We start from the raw sequence: 18,782 nt of genomic DNA, 5'->3' as shown, positions 1-18,782 counted from the left end.
TTTTTAAAATTTTTTATCAAAATGGACCATCCATTCAGTTCAACCGGTCAGACCGTTCAACCCGAGAACCAGACCCCTGACTGATTCATTGTCCGATTTGATTTTAAAAACCTTGAATAGAACTAAGGGTCCATTTGATTCATAATTGGAATAAAAATCCCTAGAAATAGGAGTCAGAATAGTCTATTCCCCCACCTTTTTTTGTTCATATGGGAATTGACTGGAATGAGATTATTTTTTCTCAAGGGAGGGAGGGAATGGCCATTCCCCCAATGAAAGAATACCATTCCATTAGAAATGGGAATCAGATTCCAATTCTACCCAACCAAACAGCTCGATATTCTAATTCTGACTCTAGATCCCTATTCCCACGAACCAATCAGACTCTAACTAGAAAAAATAATAAGTAGGGCTAACAGGTTAGACGAGAAAATTCTAAATTTAAGAGGAAGCATTACCAAAAAATAAAAATAAAATAATTAAAAATACAGCCGATAGAGGCCAGCACCAAGTAAAATGGTACCAAAACTGGATCACCCCAGATGTGCCATGTGTTGATCACTCAAGAGGCTGGGATACAATATGGAGATGGACTATTCCAAGGACCAAAACGTGCTTAAGGCTCGCTCAGTTTGGAAGAATTACACATACAAATTTGTAGAGTGCAAAATCTTATATTTTGTAATATTTTATGTATTTGTAAAGTACATATTTGTATTTGTAGTTTTGTACTCCTTCCAAACTGGGCCATGACGCAGGATCATCAAAGGTACTCAAGGCTCAGTTTGGAAGGAGTAATCCAAATATGTACAGTGCAAATAGATACAAAATAATAAAAAATACAAGATTTTGCACTCTACATATTTGTGTTTCTACTCCTTCCAAACTTAGCTTAAAAAGCATATTTGTACGTATCACCAGTTCCATTGGTGCAAACCAATCAGAAACAAATTACTGAACTTGGCCAATGGATATAAAGACAGTATATAATCATTATCACAAAAAATCACCTTGAATACATGAAGCAGGAGAGAGAAGGAAAATTGCAACTGCCACAGAAAACTATATACAAAGAAAGGATAATCTTAGCTTCCTTCAAGTAGCATGAGCATGAGAAAACTGAACTATCTTGAAAACTTGGCGGCTACGTGCTCAGCAATTGCCAGGCTTGAAGTTAGACCAGGTGACTCTATTCCAAACAAGTTTACAAGACCTGGTATGCCATGGATCTCTTCACCCTGCAAAAGTGTTTCTTTTTTCTGAGAAAAATAATATGAAAGGGAAAACAATTTCAACACATATGCATATCTGGATTTGGAACAAAATAGAAAAGGAAGAGCATCAAAAACAGTTTAAGTCATTGGTTTCTTTCTTGACCACTTGTTACCAAATGCAATACTTTAAAGTAAAAAGTGCTTTGGGTGACGGCGCAAAATCACTAAGAAAAGTAATCCAAGAAACCACCTTAACAACCAGATTCTTCATGTATATTTTTTTTGTTTAATATGAAATTTGAAATCAAATTACATAATTTAGGAAAACTACTGATGACAAGTGTGTGAAACGGCTTGCCAGTTGGCTCCATTCACTTTAACAAAATACACCTTTCATCTAATTTAAACTGGAGGACAGTGGTCTAAATAAAGTCACATGTGCACATGGACAAACACAAGATATATAATATAAAGTCAAATATATACATTGAAACAGGCAATATATCCTTTATGTTGTCTCTGTGGTCTTATTATCAATCATATCAGAAAGAAGAATGCCCAAGTAATCTAAGTCAAAGAACAAATTTAAGTCATTGTTTTCTTTCTTGATCATTTGTTACCAAATGCAATACCAAGTAAAAAGTGCTTTGGGTGACGGTGCAAAATCACCAAGGGAAGTAATCCAAGAAACCATCTTACAACCAGATTCTTCATGTATATTTTTTTTTGTTTAATATAAAACTTGAAATCAAATTACATAATTTAAGAAAACTACTGATGACAAGTGTGTGAAACGGCATGCCAGTTGGCTCCATTCACTTTAACAAAATACACCTTTCATATAATTTAAATTGGAGGACAGTGGTCTAAATAAAGTCACATGTGCACATGGACAAACACAAGATATATGATATAAAGTCAAATATATACATTGAAACAGGCAATATATCCTTTAAGTTGTCTCTGTGGTCTTATTACCAATCATATCAGAAAGAAGAATGCCCAAGTAATCAAAGTCAAAGAACAAATTTAAGGACCCTAGATGCACCCATGAAGACTGCAAACCATAATCTAAATGAAGTAAATGGTTGAGTCTAGTAACATTTCAAACAAATTTAGCTGAACTAGTACCATACAACCATCTACTAAGTGATGTTGGTTTCATTAGTGACATGACATACTGCGACAGATCTCTGTTAACTGTTTTATGGTTGTAACTAATGGTATTTGCCTAAACATGTTTTATGGTTGTAGTGAATATAAATGCCGAGACGAATAGAAGCAAGATTACAATGATAAATATAAATAAATGCATTTTACAAACTTAAAAGTAGTTTCAATTGGCGCAGGGAAATGGAAAGTTGACTAAAGACAGTTTAGTCAATTGTCTTGAGTACCAATTATCGCACCCAAGAGAATATATCAAAGCTAAATGATATGCACCATTTTGTTATCAGAAACTTAATTGTGCCTGGAAAATTTCCTCATTTCACTGTATTCAAGCTCTCTGCTCTCATAAGAAAGAAAGAAAAAAGAGAAGGATCCCAGATCAGCTTCAGCATGTTACCTCGTGAATGGTTGATCAATTAATTTCCTGGATATTTATTTAGAACTTTGTTGCAAGGAACAGGATGGATGGATGCTTAGCGGGAAATCTGGTGAAGGTAAAAGTAGACGACAGTATCTAGTGCTTTTAGTTCTGGTGAGTCCGCATGTATATATTGTGTATCAGTGTAATACTGTCTGTTATGCACCAAAGGTGCACAGTCAGTCACCATATAGAATAAATCTGGGAAAACACACTGGTTCCTTGATCCAAACCAGTAAAAGGATATTCATTAGAGTTGTTTAGGTAATACTAACAAATGATAGCAATACAATACACCAATACACACTCCAGTTTCCTGCGAGGTCAACTTAGGACCTAACGGCCTTCTTCTTAATATCAGTTTGAATTCTAGTATTCTACCTTCACTTGTGCTTACTGTGTTTCAAATGCTTTCTTTTGAACTTTTCCTTATTCCCTTTTTCCAGATCCATGACACAACTACCATCTCCTTTTTGAGGTCAGATACTTTCATTTACCCTCAGTGTAAATGGAACTTCACTGCTAGTCTGCTACCCAATTTGATATTTCATTATTCACTCTGAAGTTCTGATCTGATTCTTAGGGTACCAATGGAATGTGATCCTTCTCCTAACCATAAAAGGTAAAGGATGATACAGGTACAATAAAAGCTTTCTGTTTTACTAATTTTATGATTTTGAAAATATGATGCAGCATTCAAGTACTTACTGTTGTTGGACAAAGAGTCCTCAGAACTCTTCATTTTTCTTCACTATGAGAAATGAATCTTATGATCCCATGTAATGAAATCAAATCCGGATCTAGGTACATATGGTCAAAATATGACATATTGATAGCTCTAATGTAAGTTATTATTTACATGACCTGCACAAAGGAAAAGGTTCCAAAATTGTGATGTGTATTGTACTTTGAGCTAGATATCTCCCAGACCAAATTTGACTCATTTCATGACCATAACCATCTAATCAAAGAAATTCTCCTGATATTATCCATATGCATTGTGGCCATTTCATGTAATTTGATTAAGGTCATATATGACCATAATTACCGAAGTGTGTTTTGTCTTGGATCAACTTTGTTTCTTCCACTGGCACAATAATATCTATTTAGCCAGAAATGGTCTATATAAATAATGCTTAGAAGCTAGAACCCCAGAGGGAAAAAAATTACTTATCTAAAAAAAAAAAAAAACTGATTTAAAGGTAAAAAGGGACTCTGCAAGAGAACCTGTACAACAAAATCAACAGGAGGTTGTTTAGGACCAGAGAGCTTTGGTCGAATTCCTGCATATCCTGGCTCTAAAGATCCATCCTTAAGGTTAGGATAATATCTCCTTATTTTTGGATAAAAACTCTCAACACGATCAGCATGAACGGAATAATCAAACCTGGAAAAAGAAAAACAGATAGATTTGCAAAAACTAGGTCAGTTTCAATTGGATATACATAATGGTGAAAACAATTTAATCATCTTTTGCAAGGAAAAAAGAGAAAAAGAAGAAAGAAACACCAAGATGAAGTTTCAACTTTACTGTTTATTTTTATGTGAAAGAGACATTCTGCACCTACTATGTTCTAGCCAACATGGAAATTTATATTAAGCAATGCTCGTTCCAGGAATATTTTAAGGAAAGGAAACAAATACAATAATAGTTTACTTTTATTGACAAAGCTAATGCTAAAATAAGAAGAAAAAAGAACATCTCAGATGTGTTGGAAAGATAGAATCCTGAGGAAATTTATCCAATGCAACCAAGTCTCCATTTCATTTATTTCGAAAACATTCATTTAGGCCCGTCTCCAGTCCACCCCTCCCTAGACACTAGATAGCTGGGACTAACATTGTGTATGCCTTTTCAAATCTAAAACAACTCATACCAAGTTACCTTCAGGCATAGTTGTTAAGCCATTGCCTAGGTGACAAAGTGCTCTCAGTTGGGTGCCTCGCCTAAGTGTCATTGCTTATATTAAAAATGTGCTCACCAGGGTGACAAAAAATCACAAGGCAGTGCACCTTCTTGTGATATTATTATCATGGTTACATATTATGTGTGTTAATACATCCTATCACATATTATATATAGAATTTATGCTTTTCTCAAGGACTTCATCATTAAAACATTGAAGATACATGGGTTTTAAGAAGATAAAAAGAAAGACAGAAGGAAAAGGAGCTTCTCTAATAACTAAGCATCATATCATATCACCTTTCCCTGAAATAGGAACAAGGAGTCATCAATAGGAACGAGAGAATGAAAATATACCAATCATGTGATCTGAGGCACTATAAAAGAGGAGAGAAAAGAACTAATATTTAAAGGAAAAATGAGTAAAGATAGTAAACATAAAACTGAATGGTAGAACAGTTTCCAATTGTCCATTCCAAACATGATAGAAATGGCTAAAAATTCAAAAACCAGACATGAGAATTAATAGTTGATCCTTGAATGGTTTAGCAGTGAAAGGTTGGGTCACCAAGTTGTTGACTGAGTCAACAGTTTTTTGCAGGCAAGCAGTTTGGTACTAAAACAGACCTGGAATTCTGGCCCAGTGATGGGTTAACCAGACCAACAAGTCAGTTTGACTGCGGGTTGAAAAGTGGTGTGAGAATAAATGTTTAAACTAAAACCAAGTTGATTAACAAAAGATTAAATAGGTGAAGATTTGAGAGTCAAAAGAGAAAAAAAAAAGTAGGGAAGATAGAAAACTGGTGTGAGAATGAATTGCTTTCTCAGTCAAATAGATTTCTAGGTTTACAAATTGATGAAGAAATATACTTAGATACCCCTGATTATCAAAAATAATCCTCTCATATAAAATCAACACCCTCAACATATTTGTATATTATTTTGCAGGTCAAACACAAAAGAATTTGGTATTTTATTCATTGTATCACTATCAATTTTTGGGAGTAGAAAGAACAGTTTCTAGTTGAAAATTTGAAATCCTTCTTTTCAGCTTTAAGAACAAAAAACCTTAAGACTAAATTCAACAAAGCTTGATACCAACCATTTGGAGTCAATTATATGAATCCATGTTGATGAAGGGTGATTTCACCCGACCTCCTAACTAAGGGACACGTGGATATGACTCGACATAAATGACACCTCAGCATGACAGCTTGGCCACAACTCGGTGTAATGAGCTCGCTGAAACCACAGCAGAATAACTCACCACAAGGCAGCTCGCTATTGGAGCTCGCTACGAAGGAGTTCGCTACAAAGGAGCTCGCTATTGAGTAACCTGGAGTCTTCGAGAAACTTCTCATCCGACAAGACTGTGCCTGTCAAGACTGCTCTCACGTCCCTTGTCTGACGGCGCAGCACCTGCCAGTCCAGAAGACTGTGCCCACGTCTCACGACAGGTGGCATTGTGCATGCCGGCTCTGCATAACGTCTCTTAACTGACAGGACCGTACTCTCCGACGGATACCTGCACCAATCGAATCAGCCTGGAAAATAACGGCTGTAGTAGAGAATTAGAGGCGGTTACACCCGATTTGACAGAGCATTAATATGAAAGGGCTCTGACCCCCAAGGAAAAAGGTAATCGGAAAAGTGTGCATCTCCACTCTTAGCTCATTTTCCTTCACTACTCTCTAAGCTTTCCACCGAGTTCTAACTTAAGCATCAGGGTGTTCCCGCTGGGCGAGCTCCCCGGGAATCCTTCATCTTCTTCTCCTTCTTAGGTGTTGTCCGTTGCCAGCTAGGAGCGAGGCCCCTACCAGCTAGGAGTGACCATATCGCGCTACATCACATGTGTTTAGCACTTCAAAACACGTGTTAATCAATTGAAGTGGCTAGGAGAAACTTTTTTTGAAGATAAATAAAGAAGAAAATGTATTAAATAAGAAAGAGACACAAGGGTTCCAGGTGATAAGGCGTCACCTACCGAAACAAAGAAAACAACCCATCAAATGAAACAAGAACAAGATCAAACAATCCCATTAACCGCTGTTTATTGAAATCCATAAATCAGAGCCAAAATCTTTTTTCTTGGATCCCTCAAACTCTGGAAGAACCAAAAACCAATCCAATACCCTCCAGCCAATGGAAGCACATAGCCGCTCCTTGCTCTTCTTTTTATCATTAAAAATTCTTCTATTCTTCTCTTTCCACACCTCCCAACAGATTGCAAAGGGAACACAGCTCCACATCATTTTTGCCTTCTTACTCCCATTAAATGCTGGCCACTGCTCAAAGATCTCCTTAGGCGACTGAGGATCCCATCCCCTCACCCTAAACAGTTGAAAGAAGAACCAAAGGCAGCTTACAATACACAGTCCACCATTAAGTGCATAAAATCTTCAGATTCCGACTTGCAAAGAATGCATCTATTTACCAAGTAGAAACCTCTTCTCCTCAAATGGTCTTTGAGTAAGAATGTTATCCATTGCCACCAGCCACGCAAAAGCTTCAACTCTAGGAGGAATTGGATTTCCCCACACACCTCCAATGGAGTGTCTCTCCACATGATTCTGGACCAGAATTTTGTAAGAAGATTTGACTGAAAACTTGCCATTTATGCTTTCCTTTCACCACCTTGCATCAGCCCTGTCTGGATCAATCACCACCTCTTGGGAGTCTGGACAGAAGCACCACATTCTTCTATTTGTCTTTACTAAAGGTTCTGGCAGTGGTGAGTCAAGAAATTGAAAGGCTTCAGAGGGAGTTTTGTGGACTGGAATGTAAAAGTAGCGCAAAAGAAGTTCCATTTGGTAAGATGGGATTGGGTGTGTAAGGCAAAGAAAGATGGGGGGAGAAACTTTATGAACATGTATCTGCTTATTCATTTGCACAGTTGCATTTCTGTTAAACATCAAACAGCTAGGTTCTTATGAGAAAGTCTGATAATGCTAGAAAGAATCTACTCAACAAAGCTTCAATCCAACCATTTGGAGCCAATTGTATGAACCCAAGTGTTTATGCACTTATAAAAAAAATGTGTTGATCAATTGAAGCAGCTGGGAGAAACTTTATGAACATGTATCTGCTTATTCCTTTCTATGGATGCATTTTTGTTAACACCAAACAGCTAGCTGTCTAAAAGAAAGCCTGACAATCCTAGTTATTTTCAGTAGCAGTAGCAGCAGCATGTTTGATCTCAGAAGACAACAGTAAAATATAATTGAAAATATCTGGCTACTTACCAGTTTAATATGCTTTTTAAATGCTAGAAAACCCAAAATATTAATAATAAAAAGATTTAAAGAAAAAAAGATATAAAATATACTTATTCAAAAAGATAGATGCATCATCTATGTCAGTGATCCATTCTACATCTGGGCCAAATTTGACATGGCCATCCAAATCCAGTGTAACATGGACACCAATGCCACCATCCTCAGGTATAGGATAAATCAAATGTTTGAAAGGAGGAGTCTTAACATTTGATAGCGTGAAGTAGCAACCACGAGCAAAATAAGAAGCAGGAACAATGCCAGGTGAAAGGCCACTGAATCTTTTTGCAAGGAATGGAGCACTCAAACCTGCAGAGTTCATTACAAGCCTGGGGATGACGATAAGATCTGGGAGAAGTGGAGACTTGCCAATGCAGTTTTCAAGATCCTTCCTTTCAGAAATATGGAGAAACATGCGATTATCTTCAAGATAGCCTCCAATAACAGTAGTATTGTAGCAGAAATTTGCTCGATGATTCTCAGCATCCCCCTGGATCCACATTGCCATGAGCATCCCTGTTAATATGAAGTAATTACCCTAGCGTTTGTAAACTGGAAGAGAATAAGTCAAACGCATCTATTTGATGTCTTAAAAAGCTTTCTTTTCTTTTATAGGAAAAAACAGAATCTACTTGATGAGCCATTATAGGGTAAGACACCAACCAATCCAAAGAAAGAAGAAATTACATACCACTAAAGATAGCATGAGTGAATGGGTATCAACTATCCCAGTAGAAGGTGATATTACTGCTTTCACGCATTGCAGTTCTGGTTCAATCTGCATAGCATCAGAACCTTCAATCATCCTCAGATCTTTAACCCCATTTTCTATCCCACGATCCAGAATGTCATTCAACTTTGGAATCTCTGAGGATCCAGTAGCAACAATGAGTTTACCAACTCGTGTATGAGGGACCCCACGTTCAGAGCAATACTTGTACAGCAGGTCTCTCCCTCTTATACACAAATTTGCCTATGAAATAAATGCACATAAGATTTTCCAGTTTACTGGTCATTGAACCTAAAAACAGCACCCCAAAATTCATTCTAGAAAAGAACATAGATTTATATAGAATGCAAATGAACTGAAGGTGGTTTGTGGAACTATTCAACATGTTCCTTCTAATGTCCAAAAGTATTCATTTAGGATCATCATTTTCTTTTTTCCTTTTTGAATAAAGGTGATATCTATATCCAGTCCACCCCTACCAAGACTCCAAATAGTTGGGACACATTAGATGATAGCCTTTCTTTATTTTTGAATATGTTATAGTTCTTTGTTTTTTGATAACTGATAAAAGGAAATTGTATTACTACAAAGGAAGGCAAGATACCCTTAAACTGTACAAAAAGTAAGTACAGATATAACATCAAAATATATAACTATATGTCATCAGTCTTTACATAAAAACCTAAAAATGATGGGTGCCCACTCATTCCTGAATCTTTTTTTTTTCTCTTTTTTGATGAGTAATGCGATAAGTCTTGTCTGTTCACTCCCTTTCACGCATTCCTGAATATTAAGTGAGACACGAGAACAAACTTAATGCCTGGGCCATATCATAAGTGTTAGGCAATGTATGCCCTCAGCTCCAACAGGAATGATGTAAACTGATATTTGTTGTTGAATAAATCCAATTCATTATTGTTTCATGTGTATATGGTATGTTTCTGTGTAATATCCCTTAAGCTAGACATTTATGAGACTTATGTTAACTTATAATGTTCTCAGCCAATTGATAAACTTGGGGAGTTTATCATGCCAAGGTGACACTCTTGTACTGCCAAAATGTAGTAGTCTATCTCAAGATTGCTGGAAGATTTTCAAAGAAGATCTTTGCGAGGTGTTTAGAGAGTTTGCAAACAATCATATAGTAAGCCCAGGAGTCAATGCTACTTTCCTGGCTATCCTTAAGAAGGTTAATGCTATCCTCCCTAAGGATTTTAGACCAATAAGTATGGCAACTAGTATCTACAAAATCTTAGGTAAGGTGTTGTCTTTGAGGATTAAAGAGGTTATTCCTTCCCTAATCAGAAAATACCAGGGGGCTTTTCTACAAGGAAAGCAAATTACAAACCAAATATTGGTAGCTAATGAATGCCTGGGAGAAATAAGAAGATCCAAAAAGAAGGGATTTGTTTGCAAGCTTGAACTAGAAAAGGCCTATGATTTAGTGGATTGGCATTTCCTTTAATAAGTTTTGAGGAAGTGTGGTTTTGGAGAAACTTGGTGCCAGACTGCCAGTGGATTTTTGGTTGTGTGAGTTACTTCTCTCTCCTGATTAATAATGGGGGGGGGGGGGGGTAAAGGTTTTTTTTCCCAGCTTGTAAGGGTAATAAGGCAAGGGGACCCTCTCTTGCCCTTCTTTTCACCTTGTTAATTGGTGTGCTAAGTAGAATGATCTCGAAGGCTGATAGGGAGAATTTAGTAAATGGTTGGAAAATAGAAAACAGGCAAGACTAGAGTGTCAGTCACCCATCTTCAATTTGCAGATGATATGTTAGTTTTTGGTGAAGGAGGGGACTTGGAGTAGATAAGGAATCTAAAGTTGTTGGTGAAAAGGTTTGAAAGTGTGTCCAATCTGAGAGTTAACCTTGAAAAGAGCAATATTGTAGGGATAAATTTGGATAATAGAGAGGTGGAGGCGATTGCAGGGTGTTTAGAGTGTTCTATAGCAACTTGGCCCATGACCTACCTAGGACTTCCTTTAGGGGCAAACCCCAAGGAGAGCAGTTTCTAGTGCCCGGTATTAGAGAAGTTTGAGAAGAGATTGCCTTCTTGGAAGAAGAATTATATTTCTTTGAGGGGTAGGATTACCCTAATTAGAGCCACCCTATCTAACCTACCAACTTATTTCTTGTCAGTCTTTAGGATTCCCTCTAGAGAAGCTAAGAAGCTAGAAAAGTTAACAAGGGACCTCCTTCGGGAACCGAGGGAAAGAAGTTAGAATCATCTTGTGAAGTGGGAGGTGGTGTGCAAAAGTAAAGAAGAGAGAGGTCTAGGAATAGGGAACTTGATGCAAAAGAATAAGGCTTTGTTGGGGAAATGGCTATGGAGATGGCCATTAGAGAGAGAAAGATTGTGGTTTGAGGTGATAGGAAGTATTCATGGCCACTCAGAGAATGGATGGGATGTTGGGGTCTCTTGGCGAGCAACTTTGGCAACACCTTGGAAGGCAATCCACAGTGCCCTCTCTCAACTTAACAATTTTCTCAAGTATGATGTGTATACTGTTAATTTGGTTCTCTTTTAGGAAGATATTCGGGTTGAAGAGGCTCCTTTGAAGGACCTCTTTCCATCTTTATACACTATCTCCCGGTACAAGAAAAAGTTTTTTTTTTATCAATAACACAATTCATTATGTAATTTCAATAAAAATTACAATTAGGAAGACTAACTTTCTTATCTTCCAAATACGGTTGAGACCCAAGAAAGGAAAAGAAAAGAGAAAAAAGAGAAAGAGAAAGGGGAAGAAGAATAAAATTACAGTTGTGCCCAAAACATTGACTCCCTCTCCACCCCTTGTTTAGCTAACCCATTAGCAAAAGAATTGGCTGACCTTTTTACCCAAATAATTTTAACTTCCATTCCTCGAACCAGCAATCTAAATTTCCTCCTCACATTACTGTAATGCCATAAACCACTATTATCTTTATTCAGCCATCCTACCACCACCTCCGAATCCCCCTCAATTATGAGTTTGTTGATATTCATCTCCCTAGCTTTCCGGATTCCTTCCATAACTGCATGCATCTCGGCTCTAAGAGAGTCACCCACTCCAATTGGGCCTGAAAACATGGCTAAGACAACCCCATTTTCATCCCTGAAAACACCCGCAATCCCTAATTGTCCAAGATTCCCTTTGCAACTCCCATCAAAATTAAATTTTATGAAACTTGCAGGGGGGGTCCAAGACACATTCATCACTATTTTTAGCAATCTCACCCCAAATCCTTAACATGTCATCCACTATATAATCTGTGAATAGCTCTAGGGATTTCAGCCACAATACGGCCCTTATAAGGATTAGAGCCCTTAGTTCTTCAGCACCTCTCTTTGCTTCAGAGAATATCCTGGAGTTTCTTTCTTCCCATAAGGACCAACAAACCGCAGTCCTCAGTCCTCTCCACATAATCCTTCCCCTTTTCATATGCCACCTGAAAAAAGAAGGGAAAAACATATTTTGCAAATTTGATGGAGGGCTCTAGCTACACCCAAATAGGGAGAAAGCCCACTCCCAAATAGACTTAGCAAATTGGCAAGACACTAGTAGATGAAAACCAATCTCCCCATCATCTTTACAAAGAACACACCAGTGAGGGGACAAACAAATATTGGGTCTTTTCTTTTGGAGCAGGATCACTAGTGTTGAAGCTTTCCAGAAAGGCTTCTCAGCAAAAACTACCAACCTTGGGAGGAATTGGTCTACACCAAACCTCATTAACAGGAAAAGGAAGGGCTACAGGACTGGTGGACTGGTTTAAAACTTTGAAGAAAAGGGCATAGGAGAAATAACTAGTGGGGGTGGGGGTCCAGATTCTAGAGTCCACCTTAGTAGGGTCTAAGAAAATATTGTCCAGAAGCTGAAGGAGATTCGAGATATTATCAAGGTCTAAGTCTCTTACAACCCTTCGTAAACCCAAATTCCACCCAAAACTAGAGATGGAAAAGGAAGGAGTGATGAAAGAGGAAACTGGCTCATTTTTAAAGTCAAATAGGGCATACAAAGAAGGAAACTGGTCCATTAGGGGGGAACCCCCCACCCAAGTATGCTCCCAAGATTTTATGGAATTGCCTGAATTCAAATCATACCTGATAAGAGGGGAAAAAATTGGTAACAACTCATGGATGGCTTTCCAAGGTGAAGTGCTTGTGGTCCTAGCTCGAATTCCCACATTCCATCCATTCAACTCCAGTCCATGTATGCTTGCCACTATCTTGGCCCATAATTTCTCCTTCTCTAATGGGAATCTCCACAGCCATTTCCCCATAAGGGCCAAATTCCTTTTTCTAATGTTCCCGAGACCCAAGCCACCACTCTCTTCTCTTCTCCCGATTCCCAAAGGAAGTCTCTCATCATCTTTTCCAATATGTTAGAAATCCTAACTGGGATTTTGAACACTAAAAGTACAAGAAAGAGCTTGTTTCTTCTTTTTGCTCCCCTTGGGAATCTTTGTTGACTCTAGTTTGGGACTTTGGGTTCCGACAAGGTCTAAGGGATGAGGAGATTGTGAGTCTCTCTTGCCTTTTGAGTACCCTTGAAAAATTTTGTTTGGGCCCCATGAAATCAGATAAAAGGTTTTGGAATCTTGTGCCCTCGGGTAGATTTTCTTGTGCCTCTTTCTTCAAGGCCCTCTGTTGTCCAATGTCTACTCCTCCTTTCCCTTTTAAGGAGATATGGTGCAAGCCTGTTCCCCCTAAGGTCTTGGATTTTTGTTGGGAAGTGTTTTATGGGAAAGTAAACACCTTGGATAATCTACAAAGGAGAAGGCCCTATCTCTGCATCTCACCCAATTGGTGTACCCTTTGCAGATCCCATGGTGAGGACTGCAACCGTTTACCAATTTCTTTATTGTTACAGCAGATTTGTGGGATTGGCTCTTCTTGATTTTTGGATGCAGGTGGAATAGTCCAGCAGATGTAAGCTTACTTTTTGACCCTTCTACCTTTGCTTGGCACCATCGAAGAGGAAGAATAATGTGGAGGGTTGCAAGGGAAGCAACACTGCTTTGGATAGTGTGGGAAGAAAGGAATGCCAGAATATTTCAAAAGAAGGTGCAAAGCCAACAAGACTTGAAGGAATGTATCCCGTACAGGGCTATAGTGTGGCTAAAATCTTCGGAGTTATTTTAGTGGTTTTCTTTTAATGACCTGTGGAGGCATTGGGTAGAAGTGGCAAGCAGTTCCTCATTGAAGACAAAGATGCACATGAGATGGGTACCCCGACCTAAAGGCTTCTTGAAATTAAATTTTGATGGGAGTAGCCTGGGAAACCCAGGCCCTTCTGGGATGGGATGGGTTATAAGGAATGAAAGTGGTTCTGTGGCTCTTCTATTTTCAGGCCCATTAGGTGAGGGGGACTCCATGAGGGCAGAACTATTAGCTGCACAACAAGGGGTACAGCTTGCTACACATATAGGAGTGGAGCAGCTACTAATAAAAGGTGATTCTAAGGTGGTTGTGGGGTGGTTACAGAACCTAGAGACTGCACTTTGGTGCTTCAGAAATGAACTTAAAAGATTCAAATGCTTGACGAGAAACTTGTATGTTAGTATACAATGGGTAGGGAGATCCGCCAATGCTATGGCTGACTGCTTAGCCAAGCAAGGGGCAACCGGGGAGCATTGTATTGGGCTCAGATGTAATCCTTTTTAGTGTTTGATGGGTTGGAGAGGTCGCAGCTCGTGCCTCTCCAAGTGCCTTCTGTAATGGTTGCTCTTGATTTCTTCTTCTAATAAATTATTCATTTATCCAAAAAAAAAAAAAAAAGAAAAGCACTGAACGAGACTGCTTCCAATTTAATCCATCATGCCCCGGTGATTTATCTCCATCTATCTCCTTTATCACCTCCCACACCTCCACTTTATTGAACAGTAAGGAGTGTGGTGAGAATCAGAGGAGAAAAGATGGCTAGAATAATCTGGAGCTGTCTTCCAGTTTCCATTTGCTGGAATATATCGAAGGAAAGGAACAGAAGACTTTTTGAAGATAAGGAATGGAAGCTGGACAAATTGGTGGCAGCTGTTGGCAAATCTGTTGCAGATTGGGTTTTGATATTGCCTGAGTTTTCTCAGGTCAAGAGAGTAGACATAGGAGAAAGCTTATGGGAGGTGGTGGGATTTCAAAATTATGATATGGATAATTGAAAATATGTTATTGATGTACTTGCTGCTGTTGTTAGGTGCTACCTTAACACCTAGCCAGATTGTACTTTATTGTTCTTTTACTTATCAAAAAAAAATATCCTTGTATTGCCCTGGTTATCCAAGAATCCCCATTCTCATCTCCAAACCTAATTGTATTAAATCTCCACCTATGGCCCACGAGCTAACAAACTGTCTTCTAGTTTCCAATAGATCTTAACGTAGTCCTGCCTCTATTGGCATCCCTATTTGGGCCATAGATATTAGGGATGATTCCCTTGAAACCATCAGCGAAGATGAATTCTACAATCACCAAGCGTTCCCTGATTCTATACAAGGTTAATTTGCATTTGCTCCCATCCCACATAGTGATGATCCCCCTAGCTATCCCGTTAACTGGCTTTGCAAAGCCAAGATGAATTCTATAGATACAAGGACAATATGCATTTTCTCCCATAATGATGATAACCCTTGCTATCCTGTTAAGTGGCTTTGCATCCCAGTCTAATAGTCTATCCCCGCATACACTCTTAGTGATGACAGCATCCGTTTCATAATCCTTGTTTCCTATAACAGCAAAACATCCAGCTTCTAGTGCTTGATGAAAACACAAACAATCGCCTTTTCTCTAAGCACAAACCTCTGATATTCCAAGAGATAAGCTAAATGTTTTCCATGAGTAACTTGTATGAGATCCATTAGCAAATTCCATTATTCCTCCTCCTACCCCTAGCAGAACCCTCAAGGTTGCCTGCCCTATCATTTAAACCTCAAGTGAACCGAAGGCTCTCCCAGCTCTTCTTGTTAGCTCATCTACCCTTCTTGACATTTATGTGACCCCTTTCTTCCAATGCTCTATATGTTCAATTGCACTCATGACTCAACAGCTTTATTTTTTTCTTCCTCAAGACCCTTGAACGACACTCCCAGAAACTCCTCAGTCCACATAACCTAACCTGAAGCCGTTGATTCCTCGCCCTTTTCTTTTGGTACCCCAAAAAGCTTCCCTCTGTTTCCCTCTCTCCCATTGACCCCCTCTCCTTCTCTCCCCCCTCCATAACCTTCAGACGCCTTTTTTGTCCCAATCCTCGATTCTCCTCAGTCCTCACTCAAGTGGGATCCGTTACTTGGGTTGAAATGACAACCTTGGTTCCTACATATTTCTGGGAGCAAAGGCAAACCAAAATGTACACTCAGCTTAATTGCACTTACATCAGTGCAAGTGAGCATAAACTCAGAAACAGTTCTCGGTTCATTTCTTTCATAGCTCCCATCTAGGCCAACGGTTCGAGTGGTTTGGACTTTGAACCCATTTCCTTCCATGTAAATGGTCTGACCTTATAGAGAGATGTCTGGCGATGGTTTCTTTTTCTTTTGTTTTAATGAAACAGAACCCAAAGACCAAAGACAATAAATCCGAGATGGGTATCTATTAGTATTAACTCGTACCTTAAGAGACTTCGGAGGGTAATAAATCCCAGCATGGATGACTTCGCTGTTGCGTGAACTGGTTCCAGTACCGAAAGTGGAAGCAGATTCGATCACCAAAACCTCTCTACCCTTCAAAGCTAGCTCTCTTGCCACTGCAATTCCGACCACCCCAGCTCCAATCACAACACAATCGACCGCTTCTTTCGGTGTATTCCCGAGATAGGTACTTAAACTCTGTGATTTCACCCATCTAGATATGTTTTTTATGGGTTTGCTCAAGTTCCGTAACATGGAATCGAGCATCTTTCGATTTTCGAATAGTCAGTCGCGATCAACCTAGGGCGAGACAACTGCCGATTTATTTTTCTGACTTCGTTTTGGACAGTCTCCACTCAGCACACTCCAAGTCTCGGAAATTCGGCTAATTTTATCGGTGGGTGTGGTATTTTAAAAAAATTGAAGGTATGGGTTTAGTTTTGGTTAACGAAAATAGAAAATCGATGATTAATTGAATCGATCAAAATACATATATTTATATATTATGTATTTTTTGTGTATATATATATATATATATTATATTTTATATATTATAAATTAATAAATATATATTTATAATAATATATTATTTAATATTTAAAATACAATATTTTATATATTTTTAATATTTTATTATATATTTTTATAATATATATTATAAATAATAAAAAACTAACGAATTGACGAATCGAATCAATGGTTAATCAAACTGGTCAACCAGTTAACTGATTGGCTTTAATTCAATTTCGATTATCAATAACTCCGTTTTAGTTTAAAAAATAAGCCCATGGTTCGATTACCGAACCATGAGCACCCCTAAATCAGACAACTGACGTCTCACGTCATGTTACAACTTACACGAGGTTGAATCTTAAAGTCCTAATCCGTTTAGTAAAATATAAATATCACCTTTAGGGTTTCTGACAATCACAAAAAAACTCCTCTGCATTTTGACTATAACAAAAACCTCCCCTATAATTAATGTAACTTCGTTAGCTTTTCTGATCGAAAATACTGATATAGGGGATGTTTGGAATTGTGGCTATTTAAAAAAAAAAAACGGTATCACGTCGGATTCACATAGGCATTTCAATAAACGCCCATATATATGAATGTTTGGTTCAGGTGTTTATTAAAAAATCGGGCATGTCTTATAAATCGGGACACCAAATTTGGCATTTTATGCATCGGTGAACCGTTTCCCCAACGGTTGATTGATGTGTATCCTATGTGGTGCTTACTTGTCAACACATACATGAAAAATGGTGATGAAAATCACCTTACCAACCAGCAGTGTTGCTCACTGCCTACGTGACAGAAGCGTTTTTTTTTTTTTTTTTTTTGTGAAAAACGAGTATTAGAAGTATGGGCATTTTTTCTTGAAAATTGGTCCCAAAAAATGCCCACACTTCCAAACACCATCATAATGTTTTACTTTTTAAATGACAAATTTACCCTTAGACTAGAAAACCTCTTGAGACTATGGAAAAATTAAAACTAAAATTTCCAAGTAAACCTTTAGTACAATAAACAAATATAGAGTCTCTTCAAACAAAAAAAAAAAAAAACAAATATAGAGATTATTCCCCTTTCAAAAATGCCAAAACCACAATCTTTCCCAAGAAAATAACCGAACACTAAAATCCATTATTCCCAAAGGAAATACTAAAAAAACATAAGAAATAATTTTGAAATTTAATTACCTAAAATTTCTAGAAAGCCAAAATCTTAGTCCTTCTTTTCATTCCTATAACACTTCGGGTAGGATCGAAGTTGATGTGATGCCTAAATCATTGCCACAAACCTGCTCCAACTAAAACAGTTCCGGTTAGAGTTCATTTGCAATAAGAGACAGGTCCTAATAAGCCTTTTAGATTCAGCTAATTGGTTAGCCATTTCTTTCTTCCTTTTTTCTTTTTGATAGAAAATAGGAGGACCTACACAAATGGGGTAGTTTTGCCGCATAAATCACAAAAAACAAATAAAACTATGGTCCCAAGGGAGATTTTCTACATTAGCAAAACCACCAGAAATAATTTTATGTGCTAGTCAATCCATAGCCTGCTTTGCTTCACGATATGCATGGTGAAAGATGATGCTAGAGTTGAAGTGATTGTTGGGCCCAGCCCATTATGGGATATTGACCCATATTATAGCCCATTCTCCTTCAGCCAACTGTTTTTTTTTTTCAAAAAAAAAAAAAAGTAGGGTTAGATCCTTTTTGCGCGCATAGATTTCTCAGTGCGCATAGTTCATCAAACGGCCGGAACTTTCCGATTCACCGTCCGATCGAGCAGAAATTTGGATAGTAAGTGGATGACTCATTTTTCTTCATTCTGAACGGTCGGATCTTTGATCGAAGCTCTGAATCTCCGGTTATTTGTGGTCGAACAGAAGCAACTTGTAATTGTTCGGGAAAAGAAAACATCTCGCGGCAGTCTTCATCAATTACTCTGATCAAGGGTCATTTG

At 38.1% G+C, this 18,782-nt stretch overlaps 1 protein-coding gene across 1 annotated transcript; it reads right to left on the bottom strand.

Annotated features, from left to right (window-relative positions):
- Positions 1 to 951: 951 nt before the first annotated feature.
- Positions 952 to 16,705, bottom strand: LOC148845680 (FAD-dependent oxidoreductase family protein). Its single transcript, XM_088952882.1, has 5 exons — positions 16,294 to 16,705; positions 8,672 to 8,953; positions 8,034 to 8,470; positions 4,030 to 4,189; positions 952 to 1,238 (listed from the first exon to the last, which is right to left on the bottom strand). The coding sequence occupies exons 1-5, from the start codon at positions 16,576 to 16,578 to the stop codon at positions 1,125 to 1,127; spliced, it is 1,278 nt and encodes a 425-aa protein (XP_088809008.1). The 5' UTR covers positions 16,579 to 16,705; the 3' UTR covers positions 952 to 1,124.
- Between the last annotated feature and the right edge of the window lie 2,077 nt (positions 16,706 to 18,782).

The sequence above is a fragment of the Nelumbo lutea genome, chromosome 7 (genome assembly GCF_056320005.1).
Source record: "Nelumbo lutea isolate HS-2025 chromosome 7, American lotus-T2T, whole genome shotgun sequence".
Lineage (NCBI taxonomy): Eukaryota > Viridiplantae > Streptophyta > Magnoliopsida > Proteales > Nelumbonaceae > Nelumbo > Nelumbo lutea.
This window is presented reverse-complemented; position numbering and strand designations above follow the sequence as displayed.

Coding starts and splice junctions, on each gene's coding strand:
- LOC148845680 (XM_088952882.1), bottom strand. CDS start 16,578: ATGCTCGATTCCATGTTACGGAACTTGAGCAAACCCATAAAAAACATA. Junction 4,190..8,033: donor GCATCTATCTTTTTGAATAA/GTATATTTTATA, acceptor TTCTTTTTCCAG/GTTTGATTATTCCGTTCATG. Junction 1,239..4,029: donor CTGTTGATTTTGTTGTACAG/GTTCTCTTGCAG, acceptor ACACTTTTGCAG/GGTGAAGAGATCCATGGCAT.